Here is a 21323-nt window from a genome sequence, read left to right as displayed (position 1 = left end):
GACACAGGAAGAATGTGCAGACTCTGCGCAGACAATGACCGAACCTGGGAATTGAGCCTGGGTCCCTGGCGCTGTGAGGCAGCAGTGCTAACCACTGTCTGTGACCCAGGTCCCTGGTATTGTCAGGCAGCGGTGCTACCCACTATCTGTGACCCAGGTCCCTGGTGCTGTGAGGCAGCAGTGCTAACCACTGTCTGCGACCCAGTCCCTGGTATTGTGAGGCAGCAGTGCTGACCACTGTCTGTGACCCAGTCCCTGGTATTGTGAGGCAGCAGTGCTAACCACTGTCTGTGAGCCAGGTCCCTGGTATTGTGAGGCAGCAGTGCTAACCACTGTCTGTGACCCAGGTCCCTGGTATTGTGAGGCAGCAGTGCTAACCACTGTCTGTGACCCAAGTCCCTGGTGCTGTGAGGCAGCAGTGCTAACCACTGTCTGTGACCCAGGTCCCTGGTGCTGTGAGGCAGCAGTGCTAACCACTGTCTGTGACCCAGTCCCTGGTATTGTGAGGCAGCAGTGCTAACCACTGTCTGTGACCCAGGTCCCTGGTGCTGTGAGGCAGCAGTGCTAACCACTGTCTGTGACCCAGGTCCCTGGTATTGTGAGGCAGCAGTGCTAACCACTGTCTGTGACCCAGGTCCCTGGTGCTGTGAGGCAGCAGTGCTAACCACTGTCTGTGACCCAGTCCCTGGTATTGTGAGGCAGCAGTGCTAACCACTGTCTGTGACCCAGGCCCCTGGTATTGTGAGGCAGCAGTGCTAACCACTGTCTGTGACCCAGGTCCCTGGCGCTGTGAGGCAGCAGTGCTAACCACTGTCTGTGACCCAGGTCCCTGGTATTGTGAGGCAGCAGTGCTAACCACTGTCTGTGACCCAGTCCCTGGTATTGTGAGGCAGCAGTGCTAACCACTGTCTGTGACCCAGGTCCCTGGTATTGTGAGGCAGCAGTGCTAACCACTGTCTGTGACCCAGTCCCCTGGTATTGTGAGGCAGCAGTGCTAACCACTGTCTGTGACCCAGTCCCTGGTATTGTGAGGCAGCAGTGCTAACCACTGTCTGTGACCCAGGTCCCTGGTGCTGTGAGGCAGCAGTGCTAACCACTGTCTGTGACCCAGGTCCCTGGTGCTGTGAGGCAGCAGTGCTAACCACTGTCTGTGACCCAGGTCCCTGGTGCTGTGAGGCAGCAGTGCTAACCACTGTCTGTGACCCAGGCCCCTGGTATTGTGAGGCAGCAGTGCTAACCACTGTCTGTGACCCAGTCCCTGGTATTGTGAGGCAGCAGTGCTAACCACTGTCTGTGACCCAGGTCCCTGGCGCTGTGAGGCAGCAGTGCTAACCACTGTCTGTGACCCAGTCCCTGGTATTGTGAGGCAGCAGTGCTAACCACTGTCTGTGACCCAGGCCCCTGGTATTGTGAGGCAGCAGTGCTAACCACTGTCTGTGACCCAGGTCCCTGGCGCTGTGAGGCAGCAGTGCTAACCACTGTCTGTGACCCAGGCCCCTGGTATTGTGAGGCAGCAGTGCTAACCACTGTCTGTGAGCCAGGTCCCTGGTATTGTGAGGCAGCAGTGCTAACCACTGTCTGTGACCCAGTCCCTGGTGCTGTGAGGCAGCAGTGCTAACCACTGTCTGTGACCCAGGTCCCTGGTGCTGTGAGGCAGCAGTGCTAACCACTGTCTGTGACCCAGTCCCTGGTATTGTGAGGCAGCAGTGCTAACCACTGTCTGTGACCCAGGCCCCTGGTATTGTGAGGCAGCAGTGCTAACCACTGTCTGTGACCCAGGCCCCTGGTATTGTGAGGCAGCAGTGCTAACCACTGTCTGTGAGCCAGGCCCCTGGTATTGTGAGGCAGCAGTGCTAACCACTGTCTGTGACCCAGGTCCCTGGTACTGTGAGGCAGCAGTGCTAACCACTGTCTGTGACCCAGGCCCCTGGTACTGTGAGGCAGCAGTGCTAACCACTGTCTGTGAGCCAGGCCCCTGGTATTGTGAGGCAGCAGTGCTAACCACTGTGACCCAGGCCCCTGGTATTGTGAGGCAGCAGTGCTAACCACTGTCTGTGACCCAGGCCCCTGGTACTGTGAGGCAGCAGTGCTAACCACTGTCTTTGACCCAGGTCCCTGGTATTGTGAGGCAGCAGTGCTAACCACTGTCTGTGACCCAGGTCCCTGGTGCTGTGAGGCAGCAGTGCTAACCACTGTCTGTGACCCAGGTCCCTGGTATTGTCAGGCAGCGGTGCTACCCACTATCTGTGACCCAGGTCCCTGGTGCTGTGAGGCAGCAGTGCTAACCACTGTCTGCGACCCAGTCCCTGGTATTGTGAGGCAGCAGTGCTGACCACTGTCTGTGACCCAGGTCCCTGGTATTGTGAGGCAGCAGTGCTAACCACTGTCTGTGAGCCAGGTCCCTGGTATTGTGAGGCAGCAGTGCTAACCACTGTCTGTGACCCAGGTCCCTGGTATTGTGAGGCAGCAGTGCTAACCACTGTCTGTGACCCAAGTCCCTGGTGCTGTGAGGCAGCAGTGCTAACCACTGTCTGTGACCCAGTCCCTGGTATTGTGAGGCACCAGTGCTAACCACTGTCTGTGACCCAGGTCCCTGGTGCTGTGAGGCAGCAGTGCTAACCACTGTCTGTGACCCAGGTCCCTGGTATTGTGAGGCAGCAGTGCTAACCACTGTCTGTGACCCAGGTCCCTGGTGCTGTGAGGCAGCAGTGCTAACCACTGTCTGTGACCCAGTCCCTGGTATTGTGAGGCAGCAGTGCTAACCACTGTCTGTGACCCAGGCCCCTGGTATTGTGAGGCAGCAGTGCTAACCACTGTCTGTGACCCAGGTCCCTGGTGCTGTGAGGCAGCAGTGCTAACCACTGTCTGTGACCCAGTCCCTGGTATTGTCAGGCAGCGGTGCTAACCACTGTCTGTGACCCAGTCCCTGGTGCTGTGAGGCAGCGGTGCTAACCACTGTCTGTGACCCAGGTCCCTGGTATTGTGAGGCAGCAGTGCTAACCACTGTCTGTGACCCAGGCCCCTGGTATTGTGAGGCAGCAGTGCTAACCACTGTCTGTGACCCAGTCCCCTGGTATTGTGAGGCAGCAGTGCTAACCACTGTCTGTGACCCAGTCCCTGGTATTGTGAGGCAGCAGTGCTAACCACTGTCTGTGACCCAGGTCCCTGGTGCTGTGAGGCAGCAGTGCTAACCACTGTCTGTGACCCAGGTCCCTGGTGCTGTGAGGCAGCAGTGCTAACCACTGTCTGTGACCCAGTCCCCTGGTATTGTGAGGCAGCAGTGCTAACCACTGTCTGTGACCCAGGTCCCTGGTGCTGTGAGGCAGCAGTGCTAACCACTGTCTGCGACCCAGTCCCTGGTATTGTGAGGCAGCAGTGCTGACCACTGTCTGTGACCCAGGTCCCTGGTATTGTGAGGCAGCAGTGCTAACCACTGTCTGTGAGCCAGGTCCCTGGTATTGTGAGGCAGCAGTGCTAACCACTGTCTGTGACCCAGGTCCCTGGTATTGTGAGGCAGCAGTGCTAACCACTGTCTGTGACCCAAGTCCCTGGTGCTGTGAGGCAGCAGTGCTAACCACTGTCTGTGACCCAGTCCCTGGTATTGTGAGGCACCAGTGCTAACCACTGTCTGTGACCCAGGTCCCTGGTGCTGTGAGGCAGCAGTGCTAACCACTGTCTGTGACCCAGGTCCCTGGTATTGTGAGGCAGCAGTGCTAACCACTGTCTGTGACCCAGGTCCCTGGTGCTGTGAGGCAGCAGTGCTAACCACTGTCTGTGACCCAGTCCCTGGTATTGTGAGGCAGCAGTGCTAACCACTGTCTGTGACCCAGGCCCCTGGTATTGTGAGGCAGCAGTGCTAACCACTGTCTGTGACCCAGGTCCCTGGTGCTGTGAGGCAGCAGTGCTAACCACTGTCTGTGACCCAGTCCCTGGTATTGTCAGGCAGCGGTGCTAACCACTGTCTGTGACCCAGTCCCTGGTGCTGTGAGGCAGCGGTGCTAACCACTGTCTGTGACCCAGGTCCCTGGTATTGTGAGGCAGCAGTGCTAACCACTGTCTGTGACCCAGGCCCCTGGTATTGTGAGGCAGCAGTGCTAACCACTGTCTGTGACCCAGTCCCCTGGTATTGTGAGGCAGCAGTGCTAACCACTGTCTGTGACCCAGTCCCTGGTATTGTGAGGCAGCAGTGCTAACCACTGTCTGTGACCCAGGTCCCTGGTGCTGTGAGGCAGCAGTGCTAACCACTGTCTGTGACCCAGGTCCCTGGTGCTGTGAGGCAGCAGTGCTAACCACTGTCTGTGACCCAGTCCCCTGGTATTGTGAGGCAGCGGTGCTAACCACTGTCTGTGACCCAGTCCCCTGGTATTGTGAGGCAGCAGTGCTAACCACTGTCTGTGACCCAGTCCCTGGTATTGTGAGGCAGCAGTGCTAACCACTGTCTGTGACCCAGGTCCCTGGTGCTGTGAGGCAGCAGTGCTAACCACTGTCTGTGACCCAGGTCCCTGGTGCTGTGAGGCAGCAGTGCTAACCACTGTCTGTGACCCAGGTCCCTGGTGCTGTGAGGCAGCAGTGCTAACCACTGTCTGTGACCCAGGTCCCTGGTGCTGTGAGGCAGCAGTGCTAACCACTGTCTGTGACCCAGGCCCCTGGTATTGTGAGGCAGCAGTGCTAACCACTGTCTGTGACCCAGTCCCTGGTATTGTGAGGCAGCAGTGCTAACCACTGTCTGTGACCCAGGTCCCTGGTGCTGTGAGGCAGCAGTGCTAACCACTGTCTGTGACCCAGTCCCTGGTATTGTGAGGCAGCAGTGCTAACCACTGTCTGTGACCCAGGTCCCTGGTGCTGTGAGGCAGCAGTGCTAACCACTGTCTGTGACCCAGTCCCTGGTATTGTGAGGCAGCAGTGCTAACCACTGTCTGTGATCCAGTCCCTGGTGCTGTGAGGCAGCAGTGCTAACCACTGTCTGTGATCCAGTCCCTGGCGCTGTGAGCCAGCAGTGCTGACCACTGTCTGTGACCCCGGTCCCTGGTATTGTGAGGCAGCAGTGCTAACCACTGTCTGTGACCCAGGTCCCTGGTGCTGTGAGGCAGCAGTGCTAACCACTGTCTGTGACCCAGGTCCCTGGTGCTGTGAGGCAGCAGTGCTAACCACTGTCTGTGACCCAGTCCCTGGTATTGTGAGGCAGCAGTGCTAACCACTGTCTGTGACCCAGGTCCCTGGTGCTGTGAGGCAGCAGTGCTAACCACTGTCTGTGACCCAGGTCCCTGGTATTGTGAGGCAGCAGTGCTAACCACTGTCTGTGACCCAGGTCCCTGGTGCTGTGAGGCAGCAGTGCTAACCACTGTCTGTGACCCAGGCCCCTGGTATTGTGAGGCAGCAGTGCTAACCACTGCCTGTGACCCAGGTCCCTGGTGCTGTGAGGCAGCAGTGCTAACCACTGTCTGTGACCCAGGTCCCTGGTGCTGTGAGGCAGCAGTGCTAACCACTGTCTGTGACCCAGGTCCCTGGTGCTGTGAGGCAGCAGTGCTAACCACTGTCTGTGACCCAGTCCCTGGTATTGTGAGGCAGCAGTGCTAACCACTGTCTGTGACCCAGGTCCCTGGCGCTGTGAGCCAGCAGTGCTAACCACTGTCTGTGACCCAGTCCCTGGTATTGTGAGGCAGCAGTGCTAACCACTGTCTGTGACCCAGGCCCCTGGTATTGTGGGGCAGCAGTGCTAACCACTGCCTGTGACCCAGGTCCCTGGTGCTGTGAGGCAGCAGTGCTAACCACTGTCTGTGACCCAGTCCCTGGTATTGTGAGGCAGCAGTGCTAACCACTGTCTGTGACCCAGGCCCCTGGTATTGTGAGGCAGCAGTGCTAACCACTGTAGCTGTTCCTCTGGAGGAATGTGTGTTTTTTATATTGTGTTGAGCTGTTTTATTTTGAAAGAATAATTATTCTTTCCTTGTCCAAGAGCTCCTTCTGTTTGGTACTTAAATTTCCATGTCTTTTGAACCGTGCAGGCTACAACCAGAGTTGAGAGGAAACAGCAAATGTCAGAAAGTTGCCTGTTGCCGAAGCAGCCAGCAGCAGTCAGTAATGCTCATTACTTCAGGGGCACCCATCTCAGTCGCTTGGAGTATGACAATATCCCAGAATCATTCCGTACAAGGTAAGGCTTTCCAATCATCTCCTAGAATCATAGAAAATTACGGCTCAGAAACAGGCCTTTTGGCCATTCTTGTCTGTGCCAAACCATTTTTTGCCTAGTCCCACTGACCTGCACTTGGACCATTTCCCTCCACACCCCTCTCATCCAGTCGCTCCTCTGATCGAGTGGATTTAATCACTAAACTGAAGCTGTCACATTTGTTATAACTGCATCCAATGCATTGTCTATTACTGAAATATGTAGTCACTTTGATGATTGAAGAGAATTCCTGGAAGAAATTTACATTGGGTCAAAGAAGAGGAAAAAGTTTGAGTGGTTGATGATAAGTGCAAGCGGAGAAAGAATGGATTCCCAGCAATTTGTACTGTTGTAGGAGAATGTTTGACTAACTGTGAAATTGAGGAGTCCTGGTAAAATCGAGATCAGTGGGAATCTGACACAGAATTCTCCACTAGTTAGAGACAAACCCAGAACAAAGTTCGTGGCTGTTGAAGGCTAACTATTTTTGTCCCAGGCTATCGCTACAGGACTTCCTCAAGCTAGTGTCCTAGACCCAAGCAGTTCTGTTGTTTCATCAATTCCCTTCCTTGTATCATTAGGTTAGAAATCAGATTTCAGTCCTATTCATGTCCACAAAATAATGAGGGGCTTGACAGTCAACATCTTGTCTCAAAGATAGGAGGGTCTGAAATTAGAGGGAATAGGTCTAAGGTGAGAAGAGAGAGATACAAAAGGGTTCAGAGGGGCATTTTTTCACACACAGGGAGATGAGTGCCTGGAACAAGCTGCCAGAGGTAGAGGTGGGTAGAATTTTGTTTCTTAAAAAGCATTTAAGACAGTTACGTGGATAAGATGGGAATAGAGGGATATGAGCCAAATATGGACACTTGGGACTTGTCTTAGTGTTTGTTCTTAAAAAAGGGCAGCATGGACCAGTTGGGCTGAAAGGTTTGTTTTCATGCTGTAAACCTCTATGACTCCTCAGGTACTGAAACAGTTCATGTCCAAATACAGCAAGACCTGGACAACACTCAGGATTGGACTGATAAGAAACATTCATGTAAATCAAGTGCCAGACAATGACTGTCTCCAACAATATGCAATCAAGCCACCTCTCCTTGACATCCTGGGGCTACCAAAGACCCCATTAACATCCTGGGGTTACAATTGACCAGGGCAATTGGGAGTGGGGAATAAATGCTGGCCATCTAGTGACGTCCGCAGCCCATAAATGAATAGGAAAAAAACATTTGATGGCATTACCATCTCTGAGTCACCTGCCCTCAGCATCCTGGGAGCCACCATTGACCAGAAACTCTATTGGACCAACCATATATACTATGGCTACAAGAACAGGTCACAGGCTGGGAATTCAGTGAGAAGTAACTCACTTCCTGACACCTCAAAGCCATCCCCAAACTACAAAGCTCAAGTCAGAAATGAGGTGGACTCAGTATATATTTGACAAAGGATCATCTGGACTCAAAACGTCAGTTCATTTCTCTCCTTACAGATACTGCCAGATCTGTTGACATTTTCCAGCGTTTTCTCTTTTGGTTTCAGATTCCAGCATCTGCAGTAATTTGCTTTTATTGAGTATATCTGCTCTGTTGATTTGTGTTAATAGGATCTTCCTTTGTCTGTTTTAGAACATTGGCTGTGTCAAAAATATGATCTCTTGTTCTTCTTGCCTTTGTTAACAATCCCTGATTCATTGAAGGCCAGGTTTGCAGTCACTTGCAATGCCAATCTACCCCCTGGAGCCCAGGCAACTCAGTCTTGTGTGAATTCATTGGTGAATTAAAGGTCTTGAAGGCGGAGATCTTGTGGCGCAGTGGATCGCATCCCTGCCTCTGAACCAGAAGCTTCATGTTTGGGTCTCACTCTGGAACTTAATGGCCACAGAGGGTGCATTCATAAAATAGCCAAACAGATTGATCAGCCTGCAAACCAATCAAATTCACTGTTGATGGGCAGAAGAAGCTGCAGAGTCTGCTGATCAGCAAAAGGCAACAGAAAACCATTGCAAAACCTTTCCAAGCATAGCCATGGGCCAACACATGGAAGTCCATGTTTGCCAACACCTTCTTGAGTCATGGCTCCTGAAGAGAGAGAGAGAGGCCAGGAAAGGGTGTCTTTGGTGCTGTTACCTCAGTGCTGTATAAATGCTCGATTACCACGCACTCTACCAATATTAGCCACTTGAGAAATATATAACTTAAAATGTTTACTTCGATATTCTTGTTATGAATGCTTGGATGCTTCCTGACATAAGGAAATGCACATAAAATCAGTATTGTCATTCAGGGAAAACTGCTCCATATAATCTTAATGTACTGCTGTGAATGTGAGAGATAATATTTTCCTTAACATTGATTCTGCAGGTCTAGTTTTTCCATGGAGGTTCGCTGTAATTCATCCCATGGGATGCTTTTCTATGTATCCAATGAACGGGAAACCTCCTTTATGACTCTCTTGATTTCCAAAGGACGCTTTGTCTTCATGTTTGTTATCAGAGGGAAAACATTGAGAATTGCAAGTAAAGAAAAGTATAATGATGGGAAGTGGCACACAGTAAGTACTGCAATCTCGGATTGTGAGTCCTTGGAATGATCTTTATTCACTGCACTATATCTGACATTTGGATTGTTAGTTATTAAAACTGTTTCCTAACCTTTGGGTGAATATTTGAATGACCATCTACAAATTACTTCAATTTTCCACTTAGATTTTGTTCTCAGTAAGTAAAGTTTATTTATTAGTGTCACAAGTAGGCTTCAGCATCACATAATATTCCAGCTCAGTGTCACACACTATTCCAAATAACTGCAATGAAGTCACACTGCTACACTCCAGTGCCTGTTCGGGTACACTGAGGGAGAATTTAGCATGGCCAATGCACCTAACCAGCACGTCTTTCGGACAGTGGGAGGAAACCCATGCAGACACAGGGAAAACATGCAGATCTACACAGACAGTGACCCAAGACGGCAATCGAATCCGGGTCCCTGGCACAGTGAGGCAGCAGCACTGATCACTGTGCCACAAGAGTGAGTGGCAATAATTAACAGCAGGGTTTCCAAGCTACCTTTTCATATTTGAAACTATTACAATAATAGGCTGATGTTATTTTGAGGATTTATTTAGGGATATAGACTGTTCCTTTAATAGGATTTCTCAGAATATATAACATCCAAAGACCTGGGTGTCATGTTGAACATTGTTTAATCAGCTTCAGTTTAAGTCTTTTTAGCTCATATGAAACATTGGTAAATGAGAAATGTTTAAATAGCATAAAACCGTAGTGGAAGCATTGCACAATTCTCATCTGGCAAGGTTGTAGCCTGCTAAATCTGCTCAGGCTATTATTGAATGAATATTGAAAATGAGCGTGATTAGAATTTTACATATACAAGTCAAATTATGTCATTTTTAATCTAAATGCCTCTCTCTAATGCAAAATCCAGACTTGTACAAATAGATGAATGAAGTCTAAATTAAATGGTGTTCCTGAAATAGAATCCACATTGGATTACAGCAGTAGGATGCTGATTCGGTCCACGGTTTCCAATTCTATCTCTGCCATTCTATCAAATCATAATCAGCTTTGGACAGAGATTTGTGAATGTCTGAACAAATGTAAGTTCAGACTGAGTAAGATAGTGTTTTGCTGCATCAGAATTTGCCTGCAATGATCCATTGTTTCACTTCTAGATATTTTTCAGTCGAGAAAGGAATCGGGGGCAGTTGGTGATAGATGGTCTCCGGGTACAGAGAAACACTCTCTTGACCACACCTCCCTTAGATGTCAGAGCTCCATTCTACGTGGGTGCAGTGCCGAAAGGAAAAGCAAAAAAGATTGCTCAGGTGAAATAAAACGTTGTTTGTCTTCATTGTAATTATAATATATTTGTAACCTTTTTTTGGGCATGACGCAGAAAACAAAAGGCTGGATTTGCATCTGTTGTCCCTTCTGAATTTAGGATAGAGGTGGAAAACAAAAGAACGTGTGTGGTGAGGCCTGCTGCATTGTTTCCACAGTCAACTCCATACAAGGCTATTCTTGTCCGCATGCAAATTACAATGAGCAGGCGAAACCCAGCAAATCAATCCCCTTTCATCTGTCGGTAGGGTTCTGCATGGACTATTATGGAAGGATCCCTGGAGTAGCATCACAAAATTTGACACCGCCCTGTGAAGGGACCTTCCTGAGTAACACCTTAAATCTTACCATTTAAGACACTGGTGCTGTGCAGGTAAACCATAATAGAATCGTAAAATCCCTACAGTGCAGAAGAAGACTTATTTGGCCCATTGAGCCTGCACCAACATCAATCCCACCCAGGCACTATTCCCATAACCCACCCTGTTTAAACTGCTAATCCCCCCTGACACTAAGGGACTACTTGGCCTGGCCAATCAACCTAACCCACCCATCTTTGGAGGAAACTGGAGCACCCAGAGGAAACCCATGCAAACACGGGGAGAACGTGCAGACTTCGCGCAGGCATTGACCCGAGGCCAGACTTGAACCCGGATCCCTGGCGCTGTGAGGCAGCAATGCTAACCATGCAGAGGACCAAAATACTAAAGCCTATTCCATTTAAATCTTCTGCACATCAAGATTGTGTTACCCCCATTCGATATGAGTGATGGGAACTCAGTCCAACGCAAGAACAAGGAAATTGTGCCAAATTTGAGGAGCCACACGCCCATTGGCCAGGATTTTAGGGCCCCACTGCAGAGTTACTCCCCCTGGTGGATGCAACGAGCTGTTTAAGATTTTATAATCCGTGCTGAGGAGGGAGACCGGGCGTCAGTTCTTGAGTAATTGGAGATCCCCCTTCTCCAGTTGTTTAAATCCATTCTCAGTTCAGCAGGATCCTGCTGGGTGGGAGGAGCTGTAAATTGCTGACCATTGAGTGCTTAAGGCCGTGCCATACAGTACGCACTCTCAACATAGAACGCATAATCATTCAGCAGCAAAATTGTGAGTCTGTCCTTCCTGTATTTTGCTTTTGTCTATATTCTGTGCCAGCTTAATACAGTTCAGTTTGTTAGAACATATCTGTATAAATGAGATGGTTCTAACAGAGCTGACCAATCTGATCCAATTTTTTTTCCCCTTCCTTCCATGTTTTTATCCTAACGTTGGGAGTATTTGGGGTTTATTTTTCACATTAAAAGTTTGACATAAACGTATGTTGTTGAAGTTGCTAAATCTTCCCAGGGACAGAGCTCCAGGTTGCTGATCCAACTTTCCACCCAACACTTGATTTAGTTTTTAATGGCTGGGTCATATATTTGAGAAGCAGCAATGCTTGAAGGACAATCCTGGCATTAGACAGCCGCAATGCTATCCGGACATGTACTGGAGCCATGAAAAGAAAGCCTGAGCCTTTCTTTGAACCTCAGCTGTGGACAGACTCCCCCATGTGTAGCCAAGCCCCAGCCAGGGATTGCTGGATCACATTCCTAACTCCCCCCCAGGGCCAACTGTTGTGCTTCTGGCTAACTGCTCAGCATCAACCCAGGATCGAGTGGAAGCAGAGAAGCAGAAAAAAAATTTGGACGGCACAGTGGTACAGTGGTTAGCACTGCTGCCTCACAGCACCGGTGAACCGGGTTCGGGTCCCAGCTTTGAACGCTGTCTGTGCGGAGTTTGTACATTCTCCCCATGTCTGTGTGGGTTTCCTCCCACGCTCCAAAAATGTGCAGATTAGGTTGATTGGCCATGCTAAATTGCCCCTTGGTGTCAGGGGGAATTTGCAGGGTAAATACGTGGGGTTACGGGGATAGGGCCTGGGTGGGATTGTGGTTGGTGCAGGTTCGATGGGCTGAACGGCCTCCTTTTGCAGTGTAGGGATTCAATGATTCTATGAAGCTCACTTGTAGAGATTGGGAGAAATTAATACAATGTAGGTGTGACTAGTGGTGTTGCAATTTGATAGCTGATGACGTGTTAATAATTAATTTCTGCAGGGTACGGCTGCTGCCAGTTTTGTTGGTTGTATCCGAAACTTCCAACTGGATGGAAAGCCAATGGAACCGCCGTCACGTACATATGATGTCATGCCATGTTTTGAGGGAAGTCTTGAAACAGGAACATTCTTCTCTGCTGCAGGGGGCTATTTAATTATAGGTATTAAAATCTTAACTATTTCCATCTCATTAATTGAAATTAACCAACCACTGCGCATGAATTTACATTTTTAAAAAGTTGCATTTTAGAATTGTTCCCATTTTGTATCTGAATTATCGATTCCTTTTTTATTTGTCTACTTTCTCTTGGTAAACTCTAACTTGCGTTCTCTTTACCTGCCTGCATTGTTTCCCCATTTTCTTCCTTCGGGTCCTGAGAATAGTGCTTTTCTGCTTCCCCTGCTTCGAAAGGCGGTTAAAATTATGCCCGAGTCACCATTATTCACGTCTGAGGAAGATGATGAGGGTATTAACTGGGGAAGCCAACACTGCCAGTCTACATACTGCTTTCACCCATATGAGCATAAGACATTGGAGCTGAAGTAGGACATTTGGCCCATCGAGTCTGCCATGCCATTCAATGAGATCATATCTGATATACAATAATCCCACTTTCCCGCCTTATCCCCATAACCTTTGATTCCCTTACTGATTAAAAATCAGTATAGCTCAGCCTTGAACATATTTAACAAACCACCTTCTACAGCTTTCTACAAAAAAGAATTCCACAGATTCACTACCCCCTGAGAGAAGAAATTCCTCCCCATCTTGTCTTAAATGGGCAATCCTTTACTTTGAGATTATGCCCCCAGGTCTGAGACTCTCCCACGCGTGGAAACAACCTCTCAGCATCTACCCTGTCAAGCCCCCTGAGAATCTTTTGTCTCCATTAGGTTGCCTCTCATTCTTCTAAACTCCAATAAGTACAGGTCCAACTTCTCCTCATAGAATTATCCCTCCATACCTGGGGTCAACCTTTTCTGGACTGTCTCCAAAGTCAGTATATCTTTCCTTAGATAAGGGGACCAGAACTGTTCACAGTATTCCCAGTGTGGTCTAACCAGTGTCTTGTATAGTTTTAGCAATCATTCTATAAGACCATAAGATATAGAAGCAGAATTAGGCCATTCGGCCCATTGAGTCTGCTCTGCCATTCTATCATGGCTGATATGATTCTCATCCCCATTCTCCTGTCTTCTCTCTGTAACCCTTGATCTCCTTATTGATCAAGAACCTATTTATCTCTGTCCTAAAGACACTCAATGACCTGGCCTCCACAGCCCTCTGCGGCAATGAGTTCTCCATTTAAAAAATATTCAGCTCCTTAATCTTCCTACCTAAATGCATTACTTCACACTTTTTTGCATTACACTCCATTTGGCAAATATTTTCCCACTTGTTTAACCTGTCTATATCCCTCTGCAGACACTCTGAGCTGAATTTTTCCATCCTGCCTGACGTGGGAATCGTATCAGGCAGGACATGGACCATTCAAAGATCTGTTGACCTCGAAAGGGATTTTCTGATCTTGGGGGCGAATGTGGCCGGAAAATCCCGCCCTGTGTATCACCGTCACCACTTGTCTTCCTGCCTATTTTTGTGTCAGCCGCAAACTTGGCAATAGTGCGTTCACCTCTCTCGTCCAAGTCATTAACGTGTATTGTTGATTGTACATTATGTATTTCAAAGGGCTGGCATAGATGGGTTGAATGGTCATCTGCTGTGTTTCTGACTTAATGACACATTCTGGCAGGATTCACTAGATAGTGATCGGGCTTGGAATCCATTGGTGCTTTGTTTCCTCTAGGTGCTGACACTTTCAATTCTAATTGTCACCTGAAATTGTTTCTTTTAGATGAGTCTTTTGTCCTTGGCAAAGATTACGAGCTGATGCTTGAAGTACGGCCCAGGAGTTTGTCAGGTGTACTTTTCTATGTTGGAAGGAAGCAAAGCTATTACTTCAGTCTGTATGTAGAGAATGGAAAGGTGAGCCACTTTCATTACAAGACTAGAAATTATTCTTTCCTAAAACAGACATTCACCATTCAGAAAAACCTCAGCACGTCATCAAAAATTAAAACACCATTCCAGGTGACGAAGATTTATGATTTTTTTGGGGGTCTCAATTATGATTTAGAGGGATTAGGATCAGACCTTTAATCTGAGAATGCAACTTAAGATTTCAGATAAACTGGTGCTATTGAATCACTGGAACCCAATTTTTCCTTTTAGTCCAAATTATCTCACTGATTATCAACACAGAGCCAGATAGAATGATGCCATTGTTAAGATAGTGGACCCGAACCCCAAGATATAGAGTCATATTAGAGCCCAACAGATTTTACTTGGCATAAATATGAGGATAGGATGCTTCACTCCAGGTGTGATTCTTCTGACAAATGAGGGTTCTTTTTATCAAAACAAGCTTCATTCATAACACAGTTTACATATAGCTCAAACAAAATAAAGTAGCTTCACTTTTAACAGCTGAATGATACTTACAATAAAGAAACAAATCTAATTTCTAAATTTATCACAATTTCAGTTCCAATTAAGCAATGTTTCTCTTATAGACTTTAAATATAGTTAACAATTACAGATATACTTGCTCTAACTTGGGTAATAACTATAAAGGTTCCAGAGAGTCTTCACAGAGGGACTGGCCAGAGAGAAAAAGAGAAAACAGCCTGTAGACTTCTAACTTTTCACAGCCCTCTCCAGCAACTGAACACAAAAACTGTTTTTCTCTACTATAATCCTAACTCCTCCCACTTTTAGTGTCATATGCCAAATCATCCTGTACGCCTAACTTACCTTCCATTACTTCAATCAGAAAAACCTCAGGAGTCCTCTCTAGTTATAAACGAAAAGCAATTAGCTTCATTCTAAGAAAACTCCCCATGACGAAAATGAGTAATTATGCTGCTTTCCAGCATCTGCTGATTCCGTCCAGACATAGACTCCTTTGAGAAAAAAAAACACAATTTTAAACACTCTGCAGAAACAGTATCATAATACCATATCATTAGTACAGCATTAGCACACCATGGATTTTTCAGGTCTAAGTAAACTCATAGTCTCTAACAAATATCAAAAATGTATATAGAATTATAGAATCCCTAAAGTGCAATGGGGATTCTATGCAGTAGGGACTTGTGGGTGGCATGGTGGCACAGTGGTTAGCACTGCTGCTTCACATCTCCAGGGTCCTGGGTTCGATTCCAGCTTGGATCACTGTCTGTGTGGAGTTTGCACATTCTCCTTGTGTCTGCACCGACCACATATAAGATGATTAGAGGTTTAGATAGGGTGGACAGTGATAGCCTTTTTCCTCGGATGGAGAAAGCTAGAACGAGGGGGCATAGCTTTAAATTAAGGGGTGGTAGTTATAGGACGGATGTCAGGGGTAGGTTCTTTACCCAGAGGGTGGTGAGGGATTGGAATGCCCTGCCTGCTGCAGTTGTAAATGCGCCTAGTTTGGGGGCGTTTAAGAGATCCGTGGATAGGTTTATGGATGGAAAGGGATTGGTTTAGGTTAGAGGGTCATTGCTTTTTAATTGGTCGGCGCAACATCGTGGGCCGAAGGGCCTGTTCTGCGCTGTAATGTTCTATGTCTGTGTGGGTTTCCTCTGGGTGCCCTGGTTTCCCCCCACAGTCCAAAAATGTGCAGGTTAGGTTAATTGGCAATGCTGAAATTGTCCTTAGATGGTAAGAGGGATTAGTGAGTAAATATGTAGGGATATGGGGGTAGGGCCTGGGTGGGATTGTGGTCGGTGCAGACTCAATGGGCTGAATGGCCTCTTTCTGTACTGTAGGGATTCTAAGTCTAAGTTCTAAGACTCAACCCAATGAGTCTGCACTGACTGCCTAAAAGAGCATCTTGCCCCCATAGCTCCATGCATTTACCCCACTGATCTCCATACCTGCACATCTTTGGACTGTGGAAGGGAACTGGAACACACAGAGAAAACCCATTTGGACATGGGAAGAACATGCAAACTCTATTCAGTCACCCAAGGCAGCAGTCAAACTTGGGTCCCTGGTGCAGTGAATCAACAGTGCTAACCACTGTGCCGTCCCTAGCCATCAGAGTTCACCACAGGCTCACATGCACACATTTTCGATGGCTTGTGCAAAGTTTTCATGCTTGCTTTGATGCTTTGCAAAAACACACAGGGTAGGATTTTGCCCATCCCCCTCCCCCACTCTTAATGTGGGTTTTCCGGTTGCAGAGGCAGCTCGCCTTTGGCAGCTGGCAGGATCTTCCAGTCCCACCAATCACTGCGGCATTTTACGTGGCTTGCCCACCCCTCACCCAGGGAACCTGCCACAGGGACCCAAAGATCTGGCCGGTGGGAAGAGCCCAAATATCCTGCCCATATTCCGACATGGTGCACAATTCATAACTGATTAGATCCTTTTATACATCATAGCATCACAAGCGGTTACATCACATTCTCCTCGTGTCTGTGTGGGTTTCCTCCAGGTGCTCCGGTTTCCTCCCACAGTCCAAAGATATGCTGGTTAGGTTGATTGGCCATGTTAAAATTGCCCCTTACTGTACTAGATGCGTAAGTTAGAGGGATTAGTGGGTATAATATGTAGGGATATGGGGGTAGGGACTGGGTGGGATTGTGTTTGGTTCAGACTCGATGGGCCGAAGGGCCTTTTTCTGCACTGTAGGGTTCTATGATTCTATGATCACAAGAGGTGGCCAATTGGCATGTCATGCTTGTGTGTGCCAGCTCTCTGTAAGAGCAACTCAGTTAATCCCACTCCTCCAGCTTTTCCCCAAAGCCCCGCAATTGTTATTTTTTCTGATAATGACCTAGTTTCCCTTTGGATTCCCTTTGGATCTGTCTTTTCCACGCTTTTGGGCAGTGCATTCCCGATCGTAACCATGAGCTGTGTGTAAAAAAAAAGCTTTCCTTGTGTTGCCATTGCTTCATTGATCTTCAATCAGTCCTGACCCTGACCTTGCCACCAATGAGAATGTTTTCTCCCCATCTACTCTCTCTATATCCCTCATCATTCTGAATCAATATTGCATCAGATCTCCTTCCAACCTTCTCCCCTGTCAGGAGAGTAGCCTAGCTTTTCCAAACTAGCCATGTAGCTAAATTCCCTCATCCCTAGAACTCATAGAATCATAGAACAGAATCCCTACAATGCAGAAGGAGGTCATTCGGCCCATCGAATCTGCACCGAATACAATCAGATCTTATCCCCAAAGCCCCTCATATTTAACCTGCTCATCCCCCAACACTAGGGTCAATCAACCTAACCCGCACATCTTTGGACTGTGAGAGGAAACCAGAGCACCTGGAGGAAATCCACCTAGACACCGGGAGAATGTACAAACCCCACACAGATAGTAACCCATGGCCAGAGTTGTCCCAGGTGCTGTGAGGCAGCAGTGCTAACAACTGTGCCTGAACTCTTTTCACAGATCTTTTCTGCACCCTCTCTAATGCCTCCACATCCATCCCAAACTGAACAACACAAAGCATTTCACAAGTGATGTAGCTTGCATAATACAGGAAAGATATTGGGGAAGATGACAAAAAGATGATATGTTTTACAGTTCATCTTTGAAAGGATGTGAAAGCTGTAGCTTTATCATGACCAGTGTCTTCCTGAACAAAGGACCAGCCTTCCAATCATGATCAAATGATGCACTTAATGCTGATGAGATAAGCCATTTGTAGTTCAGTTTGAATATGGAGCAGGTTGTGTAGGAAATGTACTGGCTCTCCATCGTACTGACTTTATCGCGCTTTCCTTTTCTTTAGGTTATAGTGCAGTTAAATAATGGAGCTGGAGAGTTCTCTACATCAGTCATTCCACAACATTCCCTGTGTGATGGACAGTGGCATCGCATTGCTGGTAAGAGTGAAGTGTGTACATATGAACCAGCCTAATGTCTGTAATCACTTGAGCAATGTCTTTGTCCAGTGCTGAGAATATTTCATTCATTTCATCATGTCGTTTCTGTTGGATGAAGACCCTTTACACTGGGTCATGGCACAGTGGTTAGCACTGCTGCCTCAAAGTGCCAGGGACCCGAGTTCAATTCCTGCCTTGAGTCACTGCCTGTGTGGAATCTGCATGTTCTCCCAATATCTGCATGAGTTTCCTCCAGGTGCTCCAGTTTCCTCCCACTGTCCGAAAGACGTGCTAGTTAGGCGCACTCGATCATGCTAAATTTCCCTCAGTGTACCTGAACGGGTGCTGGAGTGTGGCGACTTGGGGATTTTCACAGTAACTTCATTGCAGTCTCAGTGTAAGCCTATTTGTGACACTGATAATTAAACTTTAAAAAATTGCCCAATTGTATTGTTAGGTTTCCTAAGGGGTGGTGGGAAATGGATCGATTATACTATCATACAGGTGAGGTGGAAGGAAGCTTAAGCAGCCACCCCACCTCATCCAAACCCTCCAAAATCCAAATCCATTTGTAGGAGTATTGGTACGAAGTGAATCATGTAACCTGTGTTCAGTCCAAGGGAAATCCAGTCAGGAAAAAGACAACTTTGGAGCTGGAAGTCTTCTGGCAGCTATCTGTGGGTTGGAGTCAAACTTGGGGCATAGACGTAAAATAAGAGTTAGTTATTACGATAAGTTACAATAACCCAGTGTGTAATCTGACCCCCATGCTGCAGATATTTTTAATGCATCTAAATATACATTTGTAACAATTTGATTTGTTTCCCTTGGTTAATAGTTATCAAAAGGAATAATGTGGTACAACTTGATGTGGACACTGAAAGCAACTATGCAGTAGGGCCAACGCACACTCCTCGAACCAATTCCAAAGAGGCACTTTATCTGGGAGGTATACCAGGTGAGTTATATTAGGTGGAACAACTGCTAAATTAAGATTTATTTACAGTTGCATGACTTAATAGTTTTTAACCTTCGTGAACTGTGTAGAGTTCCTGGAGTCACTGGGCTACCTTGGTGTCTGGTGATGGTTTCCAGTGAACGTATGTGCTTATGCTTTTTCTCTCATTCCTTGGAAACATTGTTTTTATTTGTTAATGGGATGTGGGTGGACCAGTATTTATTGCCCATCCCCAAGGACATTTGAGAGTTAACCACATTGCTGTGGCTCTGGAGTCAGGTAAGGACAACAAATTTCCTTCCCCAAAGGACATTTGTGAACCAGATAGCTCTTTACAACAATTGAGAATAAAGCGCATCATTAGGCTTATAATTCTAAATTTGTATCAAATTCAAATTTAACCATCTCAACATGGGGGGGGATCTGAACCCAGGTCTCCAGAGCATTACCCTGCGTCTCTGGATTACTACTCCAGAGACAATACCAGAACACCACTGCTCAAAGACCTGTGCTGAAAGATATTTATATAATCCAGGTGAAGGTCAGATGTAGCTCAATTGTGATGTACATCATGGTTAAACAGCCCCCAACGTTTATCATCTAGGTTCACACACAATGTTCGAATTGTAAGGTGTGCAAAGCTGATTGGTATTCATGGAGTCTGCACTTGATGGTTTGAGTTATAAGGAGAGGATGGATAGACTGGGACTTTTTTTTCCTGGAGCCTAGCAGACTTAGAGGTGATCTTATAGAGGTCTATAAAATAATGAGGGCCATAGATCAGTCAGTTAGTCAATATCTTTTCCCGAAGGTAGGGGAGTCTAAAACTAGAGGGCGTAGGTTTAAGGTGAGAGGGGAGAGGTACAAAAGGGTCCAGAGGGGCAATTTTTTCACACACGGGATGGTAAGTATCTGGAACAAGCTGCCAGAGGTAATAGTACAGGCAGGTATAATCTTGTCTTTTTAAAAGCATTTAGACAGTTACATGGGTATGGAGGGATATGGGCCAAACATGGGCAATTGGGACTAACTTAGTGGTTTAAAAAAAAGGGCTGCATGGACAAGTTGGGCCAAAGGGCCTGTTTCCATGCTGTAAACCTCTATGGGCCTACGCACGCCTGGTCCCCTCAAGAGGAGAAGGAAAAGAATTAGTGGGTGGGGAAGATAAAAGCTAGGTAATTTCGAATACCAAGCCAGGCAGTGGGGAAATGGAGCTCTGAGCCCTCCATTGAATTTTATCAGGGGGCAGTGTTCAGTGATGTGCTCCACTTGTGCCAATTTGCTGCACAAGGGCCTTCCTTGGCCAGTGTGGAAGTAGTTGAGGAGTGCCCAAAGTTGGCGTGACAGATTGAAATCGGGTGGACGGTCTGTGAGATCAACACATTTCACTTCTATATTATCCAGTTAAGGGTCAGTAACATTTTGTTCAAAGTAAACAAAGTTTGAAATTCCAATTACCCACTAAGCTTCAAGATTTTGCAGTTTTAAAGAAACAAAATTAACTATTACCATACAAAGTCAGAAAAGTATATCAATATTTATCTTATACACACATTCAGAATTAACATGAGGCCAATATGAATTAATAGCAAACTATGGTTGATCACACCACACCGCATATTAAATGGCAGGTGCAACTAAGAGAAATCCCATAGATTTGTTAAAAACCCACCTGGACATCAGTGACCATTGTGAGTCTTACAATCTTGTTAAAGGTCTGTCTCCTTCACAAGGGAAGGACACCTTTGAAGATCTAGCATCTGAATCCCTCAAAAGCCATTCTGCTCACCATCACCCCCCTTCCCTGATGGTTCAATCTCTTCTCCTGAGACTGCATTCCATAGGATTTATAAAGCTGCACAATTCCAACTACTTTTCAGACTGCTAGCTTCACTGAGCTGGCATTGCCACTAGATTTCTCTGAACTCGTTTCCCAACTGCATCAAGCTATAAATGGCTCATAGGCTTTTTCTGAATCCTAACCCCTTCTAGCACGGAATCAGAGCCTTCTGCCAGCTTCATAACTCTCCAGGACTTCTCCTGAGCCCCAAGCACACTGAATGGGCTCCCAGGGCTTCTTTCAGCTCTATCTGCCTGGAGCCCATTATAAGCAGCATTCTTTCAGTATCCAGCCTCTTCCCTATTGGAGAGGACTCTCACTTTCAGCAAACAGACACATGAGTTGAAACCAGAAAAACATCTTAAGCTCTACCCATCCCCATAATGTTTTAGGCTGCTCTGACATTCAAACTGACCTCCAAGCCTTTATGATTTCTCCAGCTATGTAAGCACACCTGTTTTTTATGGCTCTCATCATTTCCAGATGTTAGCCCACTAAGTAGT

At 47.2% G+C, this 21323-nt stretch overlaps 1 protein-coding gene across 3 annotated transcripts in view; it reads left to right on the top strand.

Annotated features, from left to right (window-relative positions):
• The window catches only part of lama5 (laminin, alpha 5), a 283499-nt gene that overhangs the window by 260793 nt on the left and 1383 nt on the right, over nt 1-21323 (top strand). For all 3 annotated transcript variants that reach the window (XM_080204748.1, XM_080204749.1, XM_080204747.1), the window contains exons 73-79: nt 6006-6154; nt 8539-8728; nt 9869-10021; nt 12137-12296; nt 13992-14122; nt 17929-18022; nt 18861-18980. In XM_080204748.1, coding sequence (XP_080060874.1) covers nt 6006-6154; nt 8539-8728; nt 9869-10021; nt 12137-12296; nt 13992-14122; nt 17929-18022; nt 18861-18980 — 997 coding nt within the window. The remainder of the gene's footprint in view (nt 1-6005; nt 6155-8538; nt 8729-9868; nt 10022-12136; nt 12297-13991; nt 14123-17928; nt 18023-18860; nt 18981-21323) is intronic.

Source organism: Carcharhinus amblyrhynchos, chromosome 16, assembly GCF_965287045.1.
Source record: "Carcharhinus amblyrhynchos chromosome 16, sCarAmb.v2.hapA, whole genome shotgun sequence".
Taxonomy (NCBI): domain Eukaryota; kingdom Metazoa; phylum Chordata; class Chondrichthyes; order Carcharhiniformes; family Carcharhinidae; genus Carcharhinus; species Carcharhinus amblyrhynchos.
The sequence above is the reverse complement of the archived record's forward strand: the minus strand, read 5'-3'. Positions and strand labels throughout refer to the sequence as shown.